Here is a 22220-nt window from a genome sequence, read left to right on the forward strand (position 1 = left end):
GATGAGGTCACACGGGAGATTGTGGTGGTCAAGGTGAGCCAAATATTATTTTGCTATTATCAACCAGACTTCATGTTACAAATCATATAGTATTTGAAGGAAGACCATAAAGACAAACCTTTAGAATGCCAGCTATAGCTGTGTTTTAACATCTATTTCTGGGACTCTGTGTATAACATAGGCAGCAGTGCTATTGTACAAAAAGGGCATTTTGTGCGGTTATAAGAATAGATAGATAACCGTATTGATTAGTCGTTTACTCAGAGGAAAACCTGTGACCTACCTTACTTTCAGACTTTTGATTTAATTGATCTCTGTCCCTTTGCAGGACAAATATTTGCTTAGAGTGGCACTAATCACCACCAGTTTTATTTTGTTTTTTTTTTTTTGTAATATCAGAATAATAATTATGAAACCCTCAGGTTGCTTGACAGCAATCTTTGAAAGGTTATCCTGTAGAGAATTATTGTCAAGGATTTTGTGTCTGACCTATTTCTTATGTGCATTCAGAGCTAACTATTGAGTCCAGGACATTCCTGCATGACCAGCCAAAGGCCTTTCGTTGCCTGAAGCAAAACAGGAGAGGCATTCTCCATCTGCACTGCCACCACACTAAGGCCAGGCAAGTTATGTAGGCGCCCAAACCAGAAAATCCCACAAGCATCTCTGCCCGTCCCCAGCAAGAAGAATCTAATAACAAATTTAATAACTCACAATTTGCTGCCCTTTCATGATACTCAAAATCAACATCCTGAGGCAGCTGCCTCTCTCTGTCTAATTGGAGGCCTGGTGTGCTTAAGCAGTGAATTAACTTGAGATAAGTGGAATTTGACAGACATTTCTTCCTGGTGTCACAGCTCACATTAGAATCAAGGTTGAGCGCATTTACTATTACGTAAAAGTCTTTCCCACATAAATAGGCCAAACATTGAGGCTACTTATGTGAAGCCCTATAATGCTTTTCTTGGTAGGAAGACATTCAGAGAAATGTATATTTACTTATACTCAGGTGGAACTCACCGAAACTCAGTTCTGGCACCTCTCAGGTGGGTGCCATTGCCATTATAAGAGAACAAGGAAGGCGTTCGTGCTGAGTTCTGCATCTCTGTTTCTAAAGAAATAGCACTGGTAATGTTGTTTATAATGAGCACTCACACTTTACATTGTCGGTGCCCATTGAGGGATCGCATGCTGTGCTACAGTTCCCAGGGAACTTAATGGCAAACAGGGGCTGGCTTGCCTCTCAGTGTTAATTTTTGGAGGTTCACGCCCAGCCTGAGTAACCAAGTTTCTTGCTGGGAGGTGGGGCCAGCCCCATTTATAAATAGGGGGTAGAGCCGACGATAGCCAGGCAGTTGGCTCTGAGATTCACCCTCCCTTTGTTTAATGCTCTTGTTTGCAGGTTAACTTTTTCTTCCTGTTTAGCGGGCGATGCTACGGTCTTTGACTGGTTGCTGTTGAAGGACCGGGAAGAAATTTTCCTGCATTGGCAGATTTTGTCTTCCCTGTAGCAATTTGTCACAACTTTGGCTGTTTTCTTACCTATAATGGGGGGTGGGGTGGAATGAAGTGGGGACTCACCCACCTGCGGCGGTGATTCCAGGGTCCCCCTCTTAAAGGGGTTATATATATGGGTGTCACTGGCCATACACTGAAAGATCGTCAGTGAACTACCCTGCGTGTGGGGATATGGGCTTGGCTGTCTGCTACACTTACGTCTCACAGAGCACCCCCATATCCCATTTACCCTGATGAGCCCCAGTCCCCCCCACGCCCAAGGCCTAAGCCAAGGTCTTCCTACATTCAGAAGTTTAATAAAGTTGTGGCCTAATTTTAATTCCATAGAACATTGTCAGAGTCTTTATTCCTTCCTTATGACCCCTGGGGGATGGGGCTGTTTCCTCCTGGTCACACAAAAATACACAGTGATGTGGCAGTACGGTGTAGCAGCAGTGTATGGAATTAGGCAAATGCACATAGTTGCACCATCTCCAGTTATATGAACTTCAGTTTTATTTCCTCAGACATGTTAATATTATTGTCTGTGGTGATGTTTGAAACTCTATATTCTCGAAGTAGAAAACGAATAGATTTGAAAGCTAGCTTCAGAATATTTCTGAGGGAAAATGTATATGCAAAAACGAGGTTCTGTTTCAAAATAGGTGGCATTTCTCTCCCCTTCACAGTCCTAAGGAAATGCACTGGCTTCAAGGTGAGCATGGCTGTCAGGTGGAGACTTGCAGATAGATTTTTCTGGCCTTCCCCATCTCTCTTCTTCTTAGCAGGCAACTGCTCTGCACCGTGAGAGTTGTCTTGTGGCATTTCACAGGGTCCCACCTTGTCCCCCGAGCTGTTAAACATTTATATGACATACAGCACTCGGGGTCCTCCAGGGAAAATGTTTGAGAAAAGGTGGGGCATATATATCACATACCTTCTGGTGTCCAGAAGACTGTGTTTTCCATCAGTACTGGATCAGTTTGGACTACAGTGGAATCTCGTGTTACGTACCGCCCCCCTTGCGAACACTGCAGGTTACGAGCTCCACTAACCCGGAAGTAGATGCTCCCAGCTGTGACCTTTGCCCAAGGATGCGAGCAGAAGTCATGCGCCAGCAGCAGTGGGAGGCTCCATTACTGAAAGTGTGCCTCACATTATGAGCAGTTTCGGGTTACAAATGGACCTCTGGAATGGACTGAGTTTGTAACTAGAGGTGCCACTGTATTGCAGGCTGCTTGTAGAAGTGTGGCCAATGATCTGCCCCCTTGATCCTTACACATCTTGGTTTCTTAGAGCTAGCCGTAGCAAGTTGAATGGGTGGGTTCAAGGAGTGTGTCACTGGAGGAAGGGGAAGTACAACCCGCCTTGAAGCAGGCAGGGTCCCATACTAAAGAAGACCTCCCTGGACTCAGAAGTCTTAAACTACCACCTAGTGGTACATATCCCCTTTGGGGCATGGTGCATGAGAAAGTGGTGGCGATCCATCCTCAGGCATGCTTGGAGGAAACAGTTTGCTTGGATCCACTCCAGCTCCATCCCAGGCTTGTCCACTCCACTGATTGTGGATTGGACATGGTTGATGGCATTTACTGGGAGAGAGAGGGGTTGCGCAATCCTGCTTGTTCGCCTTGATCTCCCTGCAGCTTTCAGTAATGTTAACCACTGTATCCTTCTGTAGCATCTCAGTGAAGTTGGGGGTTGGGGGCACTGTGCTTCAATGGATCTACTTTTAACCACCAGAACTGTTTCCGGAAAGTAGCCATGGAAGGCTGCTGCTCTACACCATGAGAGTTGTCTTGTGGCTTTCCACAGGGTTCCATCTTGCCCCACCCCCAGCTGTTAAACATTTATATGACATCTCTAGGAGCTGCCAGGAGATATGGACTGAAACGATATCAAAATGCAGATGACACTCAGCTCTATCTGAATCAGAGGAGGCAGTTGATGCTTATGCTGGTGTTTTGATGGGCTGGATGTGGCAAGGAATTGGGACTGAACCCTAAAAGAAGCACCGTTCCCCTTTCAGACAGAAATGACTTGGCAACTGGACTCCATGCTCTTCCAGATTTGACTACTGCAATGTGCTGTATGTGGGACTGCCCTTGAAGATGACATGGGAATGCTGTTTCGTCCAAAGTTCAGCACCCAGTTTACTGGCTGGTGTTTCATTTAGATCACATATAACCCCTGTTTTAAAATAGCTGCATTGGTCGCCAGTCTGTTTCCAGGCTCAATTCAAGGTGCTGGCATTAGCTTTTAAAAGCCTAAATGTGTTAGGGCTCCTCCTTCCCTGCAGACCCTTTTGGCTCTGAAGATCTTCAGAGGCGAACTTTTCGTAGGTTTGCCACATTCGGAAGCTCAGAGAGCTGTGGCCCATCAGAGGACATTCTCTGTGGCATACCCTAATTGTGGAACTCCCCACAGATTCAAAAGTATTCCATTTGAAATAAAAAGGTAGTGATGGCATCCCTGCTTTGGAATACTGTCATGAAGGAGGTAAAGACCAATGCTGACATTGTATTCTTTTCGCCACCAGGTCAATAGGTTTTTATTTGCCCAGGCTTTTTTTAAAAACGTTTATTGTATTGTTTTAGCTGACTGGGTAGTTTTGATTTATTGCCTCTCAGATTTTATTATGTTGGTTTGATTTTTATTGTTTCATTCTAACATTGTATTTGGAATGCTGATGTATACTGCCCCAGAATCAATGTTTGGATGAAGGTGCAGCTTAAACATTTTTATTTATTTTTTAAATTGACTCAATAAATGCAAAAATAAATGTTCTGGGATGAGGCGTGACATTGGACACTGGACACCAGGGAAGTCAGTTTGTTGTGGGTGGGTGCCATTTGCCAACCTGCATGGCCAATGGTCAGGTGTGACAAGATTTGTAGTCCAAACCATCTGGAGGATACCAAGCATATTATATGGGAATAAGCAACCGCTCTCTCAATTACCTTACTACGGAAGATTCAAAACCGGGTGGTAATTGGATAGATCTAAAGGATCTAGAGATGCTTTCTTTAAGAGCGGACGCACCACTGCTTCCTTCAACTCCCCTGGGAAAGAATGAACCCAAATATGTGCCCTCTTCCCACGTTGTGGTTTTTGAGGTAGGCAAATTACACCACATTCAGGGCTTTCCCCCCCCAGCTGAAATTCATCAGAACCCAGTACTGGTACCTCTCAGATGGGCACCACAGCCATTGTAAGAGGATGAAGGAGGTGTTCATGGTGAGTTCCAGCGGCTCTTTTTCTAGAAAAATAGTACTAGTGCACTGATTTGTGCACATGTTGTTTGGTGATATTGTTTTCCCTCTCTCCCTTTCTCAGGGAGAAGGAACACACAAATTAGAGAGCATGTATACACATTCGCATTACATCGTCTGTGCTGTGGGCGGCCCTACTTTGCTTCTTTCTCTGTGTTACAAATTTCTACTCTAGTATATATGTGAATTGACGCTAAGTGTTATCTAAGTGTTGAGAGATTGAGAACTTTAGTAAGCAGGGGGAGAGATACTATAACACTAACTGGCAACAGTTCCAGAATACTCTTTTGCAGTCCAAAAAAAACACCATATAGAATAACCCTTTGCTGCCAAATAAGACCTGCATTAATGAAAACATATTAGGCATTCTTCATGAAGAAACATTACTGCTTTCTAGCACCCGGTATGGAACCAGCCTTTTTAAATTACTTTTAGTTTTTTGGTACCTCTTCCCATTTCCTCTGAAATAGTCTGAAAACTCATTTAATCTGAAGATGTCCTATTTACCAAAATTGAAATAAGTAGTTTTAGGATTTCAGCAAGGATATTATATGGGAACAAAGGCTATTGATCAGACAAGTAAGTTAAGTAGATATGCATATGACACTTCAGTTTAGAGCATTCCAATGGCATGTCTCAGCAATCCCACTTGATTGTCTCAGTCTACTCTAAAGCTGTTTTACACAGTGGGGAGATCTGGAAATTATTATTATAGGTAGGAAAAATAAGCACGGGCAATGACAAAGCCAGTTCTACCTTTTCTAGGACTGCGAGGCATTTTTATGGTTGACTCCAAGTTGACATGTTTTCTTATAACTAGGAATCCCATCTAACTTTATGTCTAAAGACTATCAAACGTATCAGTAATTCATGTTTCAGCTTGATTGCAGACTCTCTCTGTAGAATTTAAAACTTCAAATCCTGTGCAATATTTCACTATCTCTCCCCCCCCCCCCATCTCTGCAATTTCAACATTCATTATTTTAGTTCAAAGTCATTCCGGCTTGCTCTCTTTTATGCTCATGATTAAACTCTCTGAATGTGGAAAATAAACGGCAAGATTGAGCTTCTGAAGTGGCATGTCACATATTTGTGGGATTACAATTTACAGAAATCTAGGCACTCCACGTCTTATTAAAGAAATAGTCTTGAGGGAACATTCAGCAGCATCACTGGAAGATGAATGTCGGATTGTACAGATGAATGCAAGATTTACTGCACATGTAAAGGCAAACTACAGTTTTGTGGCAAATTCCTGATGTTAAATTATAACGTTCTCTTCCGTTCTTGTAAATGGTGTGGCAGCTGAAAGTTGTCATTAAATGCAGACTTCAGTGAAAAAGGATGGTCATAATGGAAACAAATAGGGTGGGGGGAAATCTTCCTTCTTCTCTCACTCTTACTCTGTTTCCCTCCTCCCGCTGCATGACCATAAAGAATTGGGAACAGTCGTAATCCGGCAGGGAGGCTGTACAGGCACACATGTGCAGGCTGTTCCCTTTATTGTCTGGCTTTCATCATAGACTCACATTTCCTACCTGTCACCACAAGGGGTGTCCAGGACACATTATGAACGTGAAGCTTCAGTAACCAAACTGTACAGGGTAGTCGAGCAGTTTAGCTCTGAGTGATTCTGTGAAATTAGAGGAGAGATTCTTGCAGCTGCTCTTCGGGGATTGCTGTTGTTGGCGGGGGGAGCAGATCTTGTGGTGTGTGTGAGAGAGAGAGAGAGAGAGAGGAGGGAGCGAGAAGATGCAGAGTGCATTTGACTGAGCTCCTTGGCTACTGGGAAGCATTGAAAGACAGGCAGAGAGAGAAAGAGAAAGGAGAGCAGAGGAGGCAAGGACAGGACTGAAGCGCAGAGCAGCTGTGCCTGTTTCCTAATACTCTGGCACTTTTGGGTGCCTCCATCAATGAGAACATGGATTCTTTCACGGAGACCTTATTCAAGCTGCTGTTTCTGGTCCCTTTTCACCACTGGAATATATTAGTAGCAGGGAACAAATGTAAGTATTGCAAATGGATTTTTAAACTTGTACCAGATTGTCCTGAGAAACTTACAGCTTATTGTAACGAGCGCTAGACTTAGAAATGCAGTTCTTCAAAGAAATCAGTGTTGCTGGGGAAAAAGAATAATCATGCTAACAGCAGGTAAATGAGATGAAAATGTTCCAGGGGCTCAGAAATGCAATTTCCCATATTTCATCATTTATTGTTTTTACCAGACTGTAATCAGAGCACAGTGTGGACTAAGCCAGCCTCCAAAATAATGTGCAATTTGCAATTCACTATTTAACTGCATGTTCTCATTTTATTTCTTTTTTCTTAAAAAAATAAAATGCTACCCATATATCAGCACAGTATTTTGCAAGGAGTTAAGTCATTTATGGGGATTAGAGGCACACTGATATTTGCTGCTACTGCTACTGCTGCTGCTGCATCAGCTTGGCTTTTAGCAATGTATAATTTCCCCTGTATATCCTTGAATTATGAGGAACTTCTTTGTACTGTAGAGCACAAGTGCATGGCAAATGTAACTGAGGAGCGAATGTTGAGAATGAGCTTTTGCAGGATGCTCATCGATTACACAAAGGTTAATGGTCATGTGTGACCAGAATGTTAGCTGCAGCATGTAAAGTTTCCCCCCTCAATAAAACCTGAATGTTAGAATTGTAAAGAAAAGCCTACTGAAACTGTAAAACTTAAGAGTCACAGCACAATCCTATACATGCTTACTTGGAAGTAAGTACCACTATGTTCAATAGGGCTCACTCCCTGGTAAGTGGTTTTTTTTTAGGATTGCTGCCTCAGCCCCCTAGAATTTGGAGTAAAAAGCTTCCAAGGTTGAATCAGATATGACTGTCTTTGGTATGTACAAAGCGCATCACAGACGAATGTCTGAGTGCGCTCAATTTTATGTACTTGATAATTGATTTCAGGGGTCCTCAAAGCCCTCATAAAACATAGGCTTCATTTTGCACTAACACTGCAAACCTATGCATTTCTATTCAAAAGTAAGTTCCATTGAATTCAATGGGTGTTCATTCCCAGGGAAGTGTGTGCAAGACTGCAGCTTAAATGACCTAGCTGCTGTTTTAAAATTTGCATACTTCTTTCATTGGAGGTGCCCCATGTGCAGTGTGGGAATCAGAGTAAAAAAGCGGTGTCTATAGTTGGAGGAACCAAGTGTTGGGGCTTGTAGGAATTCATGAATAGCATTAGACCACTGTTTGAAGGGACAGCTCCTTGAGAACATCTAAGCAATAGATGAGGAAAGTGGAAGTTCTGAGATTTCATCAGGTGCTTTGTGCTTTAAAGGCTTAGAACTGATATGTGCTATCACAAAAACAACAGATGCTCTGTAGGACCAAACTGATCTTTTGTTATCATCCAGTCATGCTACCTCATTTGACATTCAAGTGCACAGAGCAATCCTGAACATGAATAACAAGTTCTTCCTGTTAGCCCCCCTACTGCAATTTATCCAGATTTGGTGGTGTGTGTTTGTGTGTGTGTGTGTTTAGAAACAATTTCTTCATCCTTCTGCTTTGTGTACTTCATGAATTTAAAAGGCCATCATAATTGAATTTCACATTAATAACATTTTGCACTATGCACAGAATTAAATTGGATGCTTGCAGCAAGATGTGCTAAATCTATAGCAAAATAGGACAGGGAACTATAATGAAACAGAAAAGCACTAGAGGTCGCTCTTACAATTTAGGAAGCAAGGCTCAGAGTCGTATATAAATATATATATATACAGAGAGAGAGAAAGCAAACATCCTCTCAGCACAAAATAATGATGGATAAAAACATCAAATATGTGGACGGATTACCGCATTTACTTTCTGACACTTTGAGACAACAAAATTCTGATTTATTGAATGCTAGGAAGATACCGCTTTTCATGTGAAGCAATAATGCCTTTGCGATCTAGTGAATAATAGTCCTTCAAACATTCAGGTGAGGAATGCAAAAATCAGTGAGTTTCTTCAGCTTTACATAGGGGATGAATATTATAATTTTCAAAACAACTAATAATTGTGATATTTAAGCATATATCCCACCCTTTCCCAAAGACTCTGGTTGGGTAGTACTATATTGGTTGCAGATGTTATCCTTCTCTGTTAGTAACAGTGTCCTCATAACACCCCCTCCTATAAATTCCCATTGCACATCAAAGTTGCATTATACTTTTAATGCCATGCCCTTTCTTTGATTATTGATGGATATACATCCCTGTAACCTTTTAGTGAAAATTTGTCAGGAAGTATAAAGGTCTATTTATAATTCCCAGTTTACACATCTGCCTTGGACTTCCAATATTGCTTCAGCTATTATATTCCTTGCATATAGAAGTCACAAAAATATATAGTTGAGTCAGTAAACACTAAGGCTTCCAATTAAATTCTACAGTGTTCTTCCATGTGTAGCTTTAGTTCAATCATATTACCCTTATGTAAAGCACTGTGTTTAGTGGGGCTTACTCTCAAGGAAATGGATATAGGATCGACACTTTCTTAAAGAGACAGGGTATAATTATTACTCCTGGGAAGTAAACAAATAAATACAGATGGAAGGATGTGCATGGTGAGAAAAGTGACTCTCAGTGATTTTCTTTATGAAGGATCTCAGCTTTATTCTGAGAAATGAGGTGATACTCTCTAATTCCAGATTAATATGTCATTCCTGTGGGTTGCTCTGATGCTAAAACCTTGAGATCCACTCTTAGTTTTTTTGTTTTTTGTTTATAATCCATGTCCTTGCTTAGGGCAACTATATATTAGTGAAATAATGGGTTGCATCAAAGTCCTATTCAGAGTAGACCACTGAAAACAATGGACTTAAGTTAGTCATGGCCATTGAGTTCAGTGGGTTTCCTCTGAGTACAACTTAGATACAACCCAACAGATCTCTCTTACTGACAGTTGACTTTGCCATAATTGCATCAATTCAAAGCTTGCCAGCTTTGAGAGAATATATTGCAGAATTTGAACAGTCCATTTTGTTCACAGACCCTTTTTCACATATATCATTGTTTTGAACATTTCTAGCATGAGTCAGAGATAGCCCACCATTGGGGGGGGGAAAGTACATGCTTATTTAAGATATCAGAATTTGGTCAGCCTTATCAAAGGAAGCCTAAATGTATGACTTCGAAAGGCACATATTTTACTTGTGTCCTAAATATTATTGAAAGCTGGGATGTCAAGTATGGGAAATATTGTTACTTTTTAAAGAAGCAAGCAAAAAAGTTGTATCTACCTGGAGAATTCAAACTTATAAAGCAATTCAAAAACACACAAGTGTTACAACCATAAATAAAAAATTGCAAAGGGTCACAATGAAGCATTCAGAGTACATTTGGAAGTTTTGCCAGTAGAGCCACTTTAGGTCTTTTTTGTTTTTATTTTATTTTTCAAAGTTTATTTTTATTTGAAGATGGTTCCATAGCAGTTTATCAGCCAGTTGGCATTACAGCTCCTACCTCTGAACCAGAAACTGTGACATGAAACTTTGATATGTGTGACAGCGCCTTTGAAACTCTTTAGAAATGAAGTGTTATGTAAAACAAAATTAAACTTCATAAACATTTCAAGTCATCTGTGACTGAAATTTTTCAGATTAGTTTGATCTATGTGTGGAAATGCAACTACCTATGCAAATATTTTTCACGCAAGATGTCTTGCAATTTCTGCAGAACAGAGCTGGGGGGGCGCATTTAACTGACGCCTCCTCTGTATTCATAGCATGATTTAAATCCTCAAACCAACAAATGCAATTAACTTGGTTTTTTGGTTGCAAGAGTTTTTGTGGCACCTTAAAAGCAACCAGATTATTGTGACCTGAGCTTTCGTGGACTACAGCTGATGAAGTGGATCATGAAAGCCTATCTGAAAACTGGCTTCTTAGCCTTTAAAGTGTGACAATACTACTTCTTTTACCAGTATAGTGTTGTTGTTTAGTTGTCTTAGTTGTTTTCGACTCTCTGTGACCCCACGAACCAGAGCATGCCTTGGAAACTCTCACTTTCTTCTCAAAGCTTTTCCTTTTTTATGTCCATGGAGTTTTCTTGGCAAAATACTGGAGTGGTTTGCCAGTTCTTTCTCCAGGTGGATCACATTTAGTCTAAACTCTCGGCTATGACCTGTCCATCTTGGGTGGCCCTCCACGGCATAGCTCATAGCTTCTCTGAATTATTCAAGCCCCTTCGCTACGACAAGGCAGTGATCCATGAAGGGGCAGTATAGTGTAGGGCATCCTAAATTATTCTATTGGCAGGATGCTGGTTAGACTATCAGTGCAATCCTGTAAATGTATAGGATTCAGAAGAGTGCCACTGAGTTCAATGAGGGTTACTCCCAGCCAAATAAGTGGGCATTGGCTTGCCATCTTAATCAATGCAATCCTATACATGTTTATTCAGAAATAAGGCTCATTGGGTTGTATCCAATTATCTTTGATCCAGTGTAGCTTCCAATTAACAGAACAGGGATCAGAACAACCTTCAGCAGTCTCCTACACTACCTCCCATGCTGTTCCAAAGGGGGACAGGCAGGAGAACTGTCAAATATCACCTTCATGACTGATCCAATGATAGAAGATTTGGATCACAGATTCTTCTATCAGAGGTAAAGATGGGGGAGGAATTCAGTTCGGTCCACATTTCAAAATGCATCCAATCTAGTTCGCAGTTTCCGAAACAATATGCAAAATGAAGCACAGCCATCCTTTGAACTTCTCACTTCTCTGAATTTTGCAGTTCAGTTCTTCAAAGAAGTAATGTGCATTAAAATGCATATACTAAGATGAATTGTACATAAAATGCATATATTATTTAAAATAGCATACAGCATGCTTTGGAGAAAAAATAAATATTAGGTAACTTATGCTTTGTAAAACTGTTCGAATAAGGCAAAATTGCATACAAAAAAATGCATGCATTAGGAGAATTTTGCAGTAATTAGGATTTCAAAAAAGAAAGAAAAAGAAAAGAATTTGCGACCTGATGTGGAACTATGGAGATCTAAACTGAAAACTAGAAATATGAGAAACTGGGAGAAATTAAAATTGACAGATTTGCCCACCCATAGGAGGAAGGGATCTTGGATTAATACAGTATTACATAGAATGAGTAATCAGAAAGAGAATATTTCCTTGAAGTTCACTGTTACTGGATATGAATCATAATAAACTCATCTTTATAAGTTCATAATTTTATCCTCTCTACATTTTATTTGAGAAGTTTATAATAGTTAAGGAGGAATTTACTGGCTGATCTCACTGCCACAGCCTTGACCGAACTCATAGAAATGTGGAAGCCCAAGTGAAGTTATCTCAATGGAGTTGTGATTAAGAGGGTCATTATTATAGCATAATAATATAATCATAATAAGTGATGCATCTTTGTGGCACTTCCCAGAGAACCATATAAGGCAGACTCAAGAGTGTTTTGTCCATGTACCCCTCCTGTGATTTGTGCCCTCAGCCGATGTTCAGCCATACCGACTCTTGACACCGGCCCTGAGGACAAGGAGCTGAAACCAAACACTTAGTACAAAAGGTGGACTTTAGGAACATAGGAAACTGTCATATACCAAGTCAGACCACACTCCATTTAGCTCAGTACTTGCCTACACTGTCTGGCATAGGCTCTCCAGGGTTTTAAGCAGGGCCTCTCTCATCCCTACCTGTAGATGTTAGTGATTAAACCTGAGGCTTTCTGCATACAGTGCAGGTACTCTGGCAATGAGGAGAAGTATTTGTTGAATGGTCACTGTAAAATGTGAAGGTTCATTATTATTTCACAAGTTGAGTCTGTCTTTAAGGGCCAGGGCATATAACGAGACCCAGCCTTGCAGCAGTTAAACATAGCAGGTGCTGCTAGGTTGTGTTAATTAAGCTGTGTCAGCATTTGGGCATAGTATATAAGGAGCAGCACCTAGCTCTCCCATTACCCTGGGGGTGGGTTGGCGCATGTTTGTTGTTGTTGTTATCTTTAGTGTAAAAGGAGTTCTTGTTTTGTTATTAAAACCTTGTTTAAGATATTTTTGAGTTCCTTGTTATGCATGGTCTCCCCAGCAAGCTCTCTGCAGCGCTACTAAACTGCAAATATCCAACAGTATTCTCATAAGGTGTCCTGAGACAGACTGAAAGAGCATAACACAGGAGTGGTTGCAGTTTAAGAAAGCTAAAGACTTTGAATTGATTGAGGATGATATTGTTGGAGGAGTAGGCAGGGATATACCAGGAGGAAACTGGGAAAGTTAAACAGAAAGCTGCAATTCACCAGTGAACGAACAGGGACCAATGGAAAGAGCAAGAAAAGAGTGGCAATAAGAGAACAACTGAACTGCAGTGTTGAGGTTTATCATTCTTTTCAAAGTTCTGGTTTCCAGGCGAAAATCTCCACACATCTGGCCATAAATAGTTTAGTCCACATGACCTATTTTTTATTAGCCACAAACAACTGTAAACGAATGGTACCAACTAAAGTTGCTTTGCTAGAGATCCTTAAATATATCATGAATTACTTGAGAATATACCTTTCAATTGCACCACCAAACATACAAGTATTAGCTAGAATCCACAAACTGCTTATTTTGGGATTACCTAACGTAGGATTACCTGGGGATGTGCAATTATTGAATTGTTTGCTTGTATTTGCAGATTATACCGTAGTTTCCATACACTGTACTTATGAATATATTCACTCACACCTGCTGGCTAAGAAACAGAATGTGAGAATTTGGCTCTCTTTGGTAAATTCTGAGCAGTTCTGAGCATGCAGCGTCTAAGCATGCCTCTGTATTACATAAAGATTTTTAACAGGATGAAAACTTGTTATTCCTGATGTCCCATTTATGGATCCTTTTTTGCTGCATATGCTTTGTCAATGCTTTCCCCCCCTAATAATAATGTTTACGGGTACTCTCATTTTCCTACTCATATTGAAATATTGCCCCTCAATGAGACCAAACTTAGATTCACAAAATGTTTAAGGGTATGCGTACCCCTGCTTCTCCCCAGGAAAAAAGCACTGTGCTTTGTACCTTCCCTGTAGATTTTGTTTTGTTTATAATCGAGATTTCTCAGTGAACCATAACCAAAAGAGACCACAATCAGCAGTGTTCCATTTGATGAAAACTTCCATGGACTTTACCACTACACTATTGTAGTCTGCCAAATATGCAATTTAAATGATTCCATATTAGGGGTGTGCACTGACCACAAAATTAAGTTCAGACCTTGATTCATTTCTTCAGGAAACAGTCCAACTTCACCTTAGGTGCTTCAAAGGCTGCTGAATAGGGTTAAGGGCCCATCCGAACTCACTTCACATCCCACTCCAATTCACTGCTGGGAACTGAGAAAACAGTATAATCCTTTTACCCTTCTGACAGAAGTGGATAAAATTTGCAGGCATACTAGCCCCTCAACAAAGGATAAAAACTGTCAAATTAATGGCAAAAGAATCCAGAGCTTTTGTGCATCTATAACTTTTTAATATTTTGATAGAACTAGGTGAAATTTGCAGGAGAATAGGTGCATTCTTTTCCTGCAAAGACAGCTGTGTTAAAGCTTTGCAATGAGTAAAAAAGGAATCCCTTAACTTCCGCCCCCCAAGTTGTGGGCAAATTGCAGACATGAGAGAGATTATTCTGGGGAAGAAGCCTGCCAAACAGCAGACATATAGGTCCAAGCGATTTGGGCAAGGCACTTTTCAAGTTGACTTGGAGTGGGAAAGAACGAAAAGAAATTATCTTTCAATGCAAAAATCATTGCCTGTGAAAACAAACTTGACATGTCATTCACAACAGAGCTCTTCCTCTGCTCTCCCCATCCTGGCATCTTTCTCAAGCTCAGTGACATAGTTTTGCTCTTGCAGAGCTGCTCCTTCCTCCAATAGTATAAAGATACAAGAAGAGCCTGCTGAATTAGATCAGTGGCCCATCTAGTCCACCCCGTTCTCATAGTGGCCAACCAGATGTTCATGGCAAGTCCCAAAGTGGGACTTGAGTGCAATAGCACTCTCTCCACATATGACCAGCAGCTGGCATTCAGAGGCATATTGCTTCTGTGGTGGTGTAGTGGTTAAGTGTGGTAGACTCGTAATCTGGTGAACCGGGTTCACATCTCTGCTCCTCCACATGCAGCTGCTGGGTGACCTTGGGCCAGTCACACTTCTTTGAAGTCTCTCAGCCCCACTCACCTCACAGAGTGTTTGTTGTGGGGGAGGAAGGGAAAGGAGAATGTTAGCCGCTTTGAGACTCCTTCGGGTAGTGATAAATCCAAACTCTTCTACTCTTCTTCTAATAGTGGAGGCAGAATATAATAACCTTGGCTAGTAGCCATTGATAGACTTATCCTCCATTAATTTGTCTAATCCTCTTCTGAAGCCATCCAAATTGGTGGCCAACACTACTTCCTGCAGGAGCAAATTCTATAGTTTTACTATGTGCTGCGTAAATATTTTGTCTATCCTGAATCTTCTAGTATTCAGCTCGATTGGATGCCCATGAAAGAGGGAGAAAGGTTTTTTCCTACCTTCTTTGTCCATACCATGAATAACTTTATGCACCTCTATCATATCTAAATTTATCAACCATGGAGGAGATTCCCATCTGTCATCTGGCTACATTCTTGATAAATTTAGAGATACCGTGTTGCTTTTAGTAGATACTGCAATATCATCATCATTAGTCTGAATTTCTGAGATGCCATGAAGCACTTCAGGGCTTCCTGTTTCAAGTTGTGCAGCCTCCTACAGATCCCACTTTGTCACAGACAAGCCCAAAATCCTTCTGAGACACCCCACTTCAGTTCAGATTTGGTATTCATCTGCATCTGATGCAAACTCTGGCTGTATCTGGTTGCTTTTGTGATCAAGACAGCAACCAACAACTAGACAGCTGTTTAAACTCTTTTTAAATCTGTAAACAAGCATAGTCCCCTCAGCAGCCAATACAACCTATGTGTGAGTATGCCCTATGTCCTATGCATGAGTAGTGTGGCTTTTACAGTGGAACCTCGGGTTAAGTACTTAATTCGTTCTGGAGGTCCGTTCTTAACCTGAAACTGTTCTTAACCTGAAGCACCACTTTAGCTAATGGGACCTCCTGCTGCTGCCGTGCCGCCAGAGCATGATTTCTGTTCTCATCCTGAAGCAAAGTTCTTAACCCGAGGTAATATTTCTGAGATAGCGGCGTCTGTCACATGAAGCATATGTAACCTGAAGCGTATGTAACCTGAGGTACCACTGTATTGTAGTGTTTGCCAAGCAAACCTTGTTCCTCCATAAATTCCTTTCATAGAACCAAGAACTGCAATGGGGTTTTCCATCAAGCATGAATGAGAAAGAGATATGCTTTTGGTCCCACATCTCCTGCTACATCTCTGTCCATAACCCACAGCCCTCCATGTATCAGTGTCTGGATTTTTGCAGTGGGAAGCCTTTTCTGCTGGTGAAGGTTCCCTGCGTGATCTAGAACCCTTGTATTCCAGGGTTCTAAATCATGTGGAGGGTCCTACACAAGTAGTTCAGGCTTTCTTTTTCAGACATTTATCCTTCTAAAGTATTCTCTTTCTCCCTCTTATCCTTTGTGTTTTCCCTAAAGTTGTGATAAGCAATAGAGGAACAGTTAAGAGAGTTAGCCTCAAGGGACCAAAAAAGCCCAATTAAAGTGAAACAAAAGAAACCACAAGGAAGTTGAAAAGTACATGGCTTAGTCAAACTAGCATGGAAAATTCTCTACTAGCCTCTATGAAAGGCAAACAGCTGAGCTCATGCTGTTCTCCACCAGATTTCACATTTCCCAAATGCTCCAGTACAGTAGGGTACAGTAGAGTGTAAATGTGTATCTTGAGAAAAAGAAAAGTACATTTGGAAATGTGTACTTTGAGGGGGAAATATGTTTTAAATATACCATACCTATTTAAATGTATATTTTTTGTCTGGATTTTTTTTTAATAAAACACACACACAACAATTGTAGATTAATACTATAATGGAAGGGGATAGGCGTATGATGTTCAAGTCACATAGACCTGAAATATACTGATTTTTTAATTTCAAATGCTATTCCATGTCTCCCTCTTCCTGAAAGGGAATGGGTAGGACCTGCAAACTTTAAAAGGCTGTAATGCAATAGGCTTAACTATTGTGTGGACAGGTGGAGTCCCCTCAACTGCAGGCGACTCCCGAGTGGAATACTGACTCAAGACAACGTGCTATGGGATTAAAATTGGCCACAACTTTATTAAGTTTCAGATGTAGGGAGACCTTGGCTCAGGCATTGGGCGTTTATCCTTCCCAGTCCCCACCCAGGGAACTGGGGGACATCAGGGTTATCCAGTGTGTGGGGATTGGGCTGGCCTGGTTCTGAACTTAAAGCAATATAGAATGCTGCAGTAATCTCCAACGCTGTACATGCAGGCTGTACTGATTTAGATCCTGTACGCGTTCTGTTCTAAAATAAAGTTCTGGGACTTTTCAATGGGAGCACCTTCGCTGCCTGCCTCTTCTTCTTGGTGCCAGTGCCTGTCGCTTTTCTGTATACTGGAAACATTATGCGACACAAGCTGAATCACAGAGTTGGCATCTTTGGATTATTTATTGATTTATTATTAAACTTCTATACTGCTTTTCATCTGAGGATCACAGGGTTGTTTGCTACAGAAAAACACATAACATAGTAACAAACAAACAAAAATACTCCCCACCGCACACATTGTGTGTGTCTGTGTGGAAATGGAGGTATATAATTGCAGATAAAGAATTAGTAAAGACTATGAACCCTGATAAGGGATGCGGGTGGCACTGTGGGTTAAACTACAGAGCCTAGGGCTTGCTGATCAGAAGGTCAGTGGTTCGAATTCCCACAACGGGGTGAGCTCCCATTGTTTGGTCCCAGCTCCTGCTAACCTAGCAGTTCGGAAGCACGTCAAAGTGCAAGTAGATAAATAGGTACCGCTCCGGTGGGAAGGTAAACGGCTTTTCCGTGCACTGCTCTGGTTCACCAGAAGCGGCTTAGTCATGTTGGCCACATGACCTGGAAGCTGTCTGCGGACAAATGCTGGCTCCCTTAGCCAATAAAGTGAGATGAGCACCGCAACCCCAGAGTCGGTCACTACTGGACCTAATGGTCAGGGGTCCCTTTACCTTTACCTTTATGAACCCTGATGACTTCACTGGAATTTCCATAAAAGCAGGAGTGGGTCTTAAAGACTGTATTCATTATCTACAGTGAATTTGGGTTGTGGCTCACTAGCAAAAGACGAGCATTGACTGGCAGGGGGAAAAATGATACTGTTTATATTCCAGGTAATGAGTACCTTCAGTACAATAATTTGAAATGTGATTGAAGCCTGGAAACTTTTGGATTTTTAAGTAGTTTTAAATTAGTAACTACAGAATTATGAATTAAATACCATACCTATATAATAAGAGCAATGATGGAAGCTACCTTAAGGGCTTAAATCATAAGGGATAAAAAAGTAAAAAACTCTATCCAGCTGGGAAGCAGGTCTACTAATTACATTTTTATTAAGTGTATCTCATTACTTGGTACTACTCAGGAATAAAATATGTCCTGTATCTAACTGGTGGAGGGTCTGTTTGTTTCTGTTACAAATCTTTTCGCAATTAATAACATTTGCATATGTGTCCTTAAGAAACAATTAGATTAGAGACTGCATGTGTGCAAATATTAATATTATTCTGAGCATTTGTTGAGCATTATGCATTCTTCACTCTTGGATTTCTTATTAATAATTGCAACACATTGCCAAGAGCTTTTCAACAATACAACTGTTTTAATGTCATTGGATGAAGGTTGCATTATTGACTTGTAATTATTTTTGGTACATTTGGTATCATCCAATAACTTGTGTATGTTGGATTCCAGCTCCCATAAGCTCCAGCCAACATGGCCAGGAATAATGAGAATTGTAGTCAAATCTGGAAAACATAGGGTCCTCATCTCTTGAGTCAAAACTGGGGAATCTGTGACCCTCAGGATCAGGGTTTCACAAACCTGGGTTTCCAGCTGGTTTTGGACTACAATTCCCATCATCCTTTACCACTGGTCCTGCTAGCTAGGGATGGTGGGAGTTGTAGTCCAACAACAGCTGGAGATCCAAGTTTGGGAAGCCCTGTTCTAGATGTTGTTGCAACTGATGTCATCCCTGACCATTGACCACATTGGCTCAGGCTTATAGGAGCTGAAGTCTGACAACATCTTGAGAGTCACAGGTTCCACAGGCCTGCCTTACACAAGTAAACACAGGTGGTTTGTTATTTATGGTACAGTGGTACCTTGGGTTACAGATGCTTAAGTTTACAGACGCTTCAGGTTACAGACTCCACTAACCCAGAAATATTACCTCGGGTTAAGAACTTTGCTTCAGGATGAGAACAGAAATCGCGCAGCGGCAGCAGCAGGAGGCCCCATTAGCTAAAGTAGTACCTCAGGTTAAGAACAGTTTCAGGTTAAGAACGGACCTCCAAAATGAATTAAGTTCTTAACCCAAGGTACCACTGTATTCGTATTGCTGTTTAATTAGCATTTCTGAGCAGTGTACATTAAAACAAGCTATACAGAGACTAAAATAATAAAAAAGATCATAAACTCAGGCATATACCCAAACACTACCTTAAAATACCTGTTGAAATAAGAAAGTATTTGCCATGTACCTGAAGTTCATTGAGGAGAGTGCTGCACGAAACCACTGTAAATGTCACGACCTTTTTTGAGTCCTCATTCATTTAATAATTCAATCTTATTGAAACAGGAAAACTGACTTGATCAACTTGATCTGCCATTCTTCACTGATCATGTTGATGGACTATGCCGAAATGGCTAAAATGACTGGAAGAATCAGAAATCAGGAAGACCGAAATTTTTAATAAGGAATGGGGGAAATTTATAACTTATCTTAAAGTCCATTGTAAACAGTTAAAATTGTTAGTAGGGTTGGGATATCACTTGTAGTTTAATGGTGAATTTTGGACACAATGGAGAGGTAAAAGATTTGGATTATTATAAAAGATGCAGGAGGAAATGATTAACAATAGGACCCACAAAGGGGAGGAGGGAAGTCCAGGAGATTCTTTGGCATCTTGTTTTTATGTTGTATGTGGGAAATGTGAATGTAAAATTTTAATCTGAAAAACCAAATAAATAAATTTATTAAAAATAGAAATAAGAAAACTCAGCCAGATCCCCTAACCACCCCCTGCAAATTGTTTGAAAGGAGCATGTGGTAAGCATTAGCAATAGAGAGATGTTGAATCATTGAGCAAAACTCATTCTGGCAAGGTGCTCTGAGAAGTAATGGGATTTTTAAAATAAGACCTCGGCCCAGTATACCTGAAGGAGCGTCTCCACCCCTCATCATTCCACCCGGATCCTGGGGTCCAGCACTGAGGGCCTTCTGGTGGTTCCCTCACTGCAAGAAGCAAAGCTGCAGTGAACCAGGCAGAGGGCCTTCTTGGTACTGGCACCCGCCCTGTGGAACGCCCCCCCCCCATCAGATGTCAAAGAGATAAACAACTACCTGACATTTAGAAGACATCTGAAGGCAGCCCTGTTCAGGGAAGTTTTTAATGTGTGACATTTAAATGTATTATTAATCTTGGTTGGAAGCCGCCCAGAGTGGCTGGGGAAACCCCACCAGATGGGTGGGGTACAAATAACTACTACTTCTTCTTCTTCTTCTTCTTCTTCTTCTTCTTCTTCTTCTTCTTCTTCGTCTTCATCTTCTTCTATTTCCTTTTAGTACATGTTACTCACACCCATTTGGGCTCAATTATCAAATGCACCTGAAGTAAACAGCTTGTAGGGGTGACTTCATCATGCCATTCATCTCTCCTTTGATTAGAAGTGGACACTACTAGTTAGTGTTGTGGGGATGCAGTAATTGTTTGACGATTATGCACTATCATGTGCAAAAAATGAGCAGAGTGGGACTGGAATGCTGTAGTAGTTCCGCGAATCTCTGCTTCTTCTGTGCAGTTAGCACACTGTGGTATCAGTCACATTGCCATGGTTCATGTACCTTCCCATCTTTTGATGCATTGCATCACCAGCCCCCAGGTTCCATTTGTGGGTTATTAAGAGCAAACAGGCACAAATGGAACATTTGAAATGGTGTATAGGAAATTGGTGACCATTTTGAGCTTACTGGACATTTCAAATGGCAATGTATCTGCAAAGGAAGCTAAGCTTTTTAAAGTCATCATTGGAATCCTGGAGGTCGCCAAGGTTCATATGAGATAACAGTTCACAAAAAATAGAAGCTTAATGTGATTGCAGCAGCAACATTATGCACACCTGGAAATAAATGGGGGGATGTATTTGTTTTCATTGTTTGAACCAATCCCAAGTGTTTCCATGTTGCTGAATTCAATTTATTAGTGCATGCGTTAAATTAAAATGTGTTCTTTCAGTCTCTTTTGCAAAACTGTTCTTTCAATGGATGCATACTGGCACCACATGATGCCTGAACACAGATTGATAGATAGATCTGAAAACATGTAAACACCACTGAAAGTTATCTCCAGCTCCTTAGCTGGATGGAGCCAATTCCAGAAGGGAAAGGTTAAGATAATTACTGGTCATCTGCACAAATATCCAACTTTTTAAAAATGTCTGTCGGGCACTTGATAAAGTTGGTTCTTATTTATGAAATCAATGAATTCATCCATCACTCAATTAGTCAGTTTTTAAGATGCCAAACAGCTGTGTTTGCTTCAGTAGACTTCCTCTGGACAAATAGTCTGTTAGAGGGTAGCTTAAAATTAGCATTCTTATCTGTAATATTATTAATTTAAAGAGGGCCCATAATTGTGAGCAGGAAGTAGTGTTCGTACATGTGTGTGAGCATGTTTTTGTGTGCGTGCACCTTTTTGAGTATTCAAGAAATGGCCTGTCTAGGTTCTCCTGGTAGCATTTTGCATGCTTAACCTACCACACTTCTGGAATGAGTGATTCTTTTCACTGTTCTATAGCTTATGCCTATTCCTTTAAAGCATGTGTTAACTCCCCCCCCCCCCATGTGGCAGTACTGTACTTAATGAAGTCTTTTCTTCCTGCTGATAGCTTTCAGAAATCAGATGTATTTTTTTAAGGACATAAATGGTCAATAGACTGTGAATTAAAGCATTCTATTCTGGATCTCTGATAAGGCTGAAAAGATTATCTTGATGCCGTTATAGATTTTCCTCCAAACCTTCTCAGTATTCAGTGCTTAATGGTGGCAGTAATAACCAGACTGTCATCTAGCATGAAGTCCTGACACTTTCTGAGCTAGCAAACTGTTCAAATCACTAGAGCTTCCTTCAGTGATCAATGGAGGGATTCCTATCTAATTCTGTAGAGGAAATCTAAACCAGGACGTACTGATTTCTCTTTAAAGAGGCTCTTGTGCTATCTAGTGACTAAATAA

General features: G+C 40.9%; 1 protein-coding gene and 1 long non-coding RNA gene across 7 annotated transcripts in view; one reads left to right on the forward strand and one right to left on the reverse strand.

Annotated features, from left to right (window-relative positions):
• Positions 1-6303: 6303 nt before the first annotated feature.
• CNTNAP4 (contactin associated protein family member 4) overlaps positions 6304-22220 on the forward strand; it is a gene marked incomplete at its 5' end in the record, with an annotated part of 272470 nt that continues 256553 nt past the window's right edge. For 4 of the 6 annotated variants that reach the window (XR_013977145.1, XM_080972303.1, XM_080972304.1 and 1 more), the window contains one exon: positions 6305-6775. Coding sequence is in view for 3 of the 6 variants with exons in the window: in XM_080972303.1 (XP_080828429.1) it covers positions 6691-6775 (85 nt within the window). Of the gene's footprint in view, positions 6776-22220 lie in introns of all 6 variants that reach the window. The other 2 variants (XR_013977143.1, XR_013977144.1) reach the window with 1 other exon arrangement.
• The window catches only part of LOC308458569, a 37375-nt gene continuing 29218 nt past the window's right edge, over positions 14064-22220 (reverse strand). Inside the window, exon 3 of the long non-coding RNA XR_013977566.1 lies at positions 14064-14139. This is a non-coding gene — a long non-coding RNA (uncharacterized lncRNA). The remainder of the gene's footprint in view (positions 14140-22220) is intronic.

The sequence above is a fragment of the Podarcis pityusensis genome, assembly GCF_964106645.2.
Source record: "Podarcis pityusensis genome assembly, chromosome: 11".
Lineage (NCBI taxonomy): Eukaryota > Metazoa > Chordata > Lepidosauria > Squamata > Lacertidae > Podarcis > Podarcis pityusensis.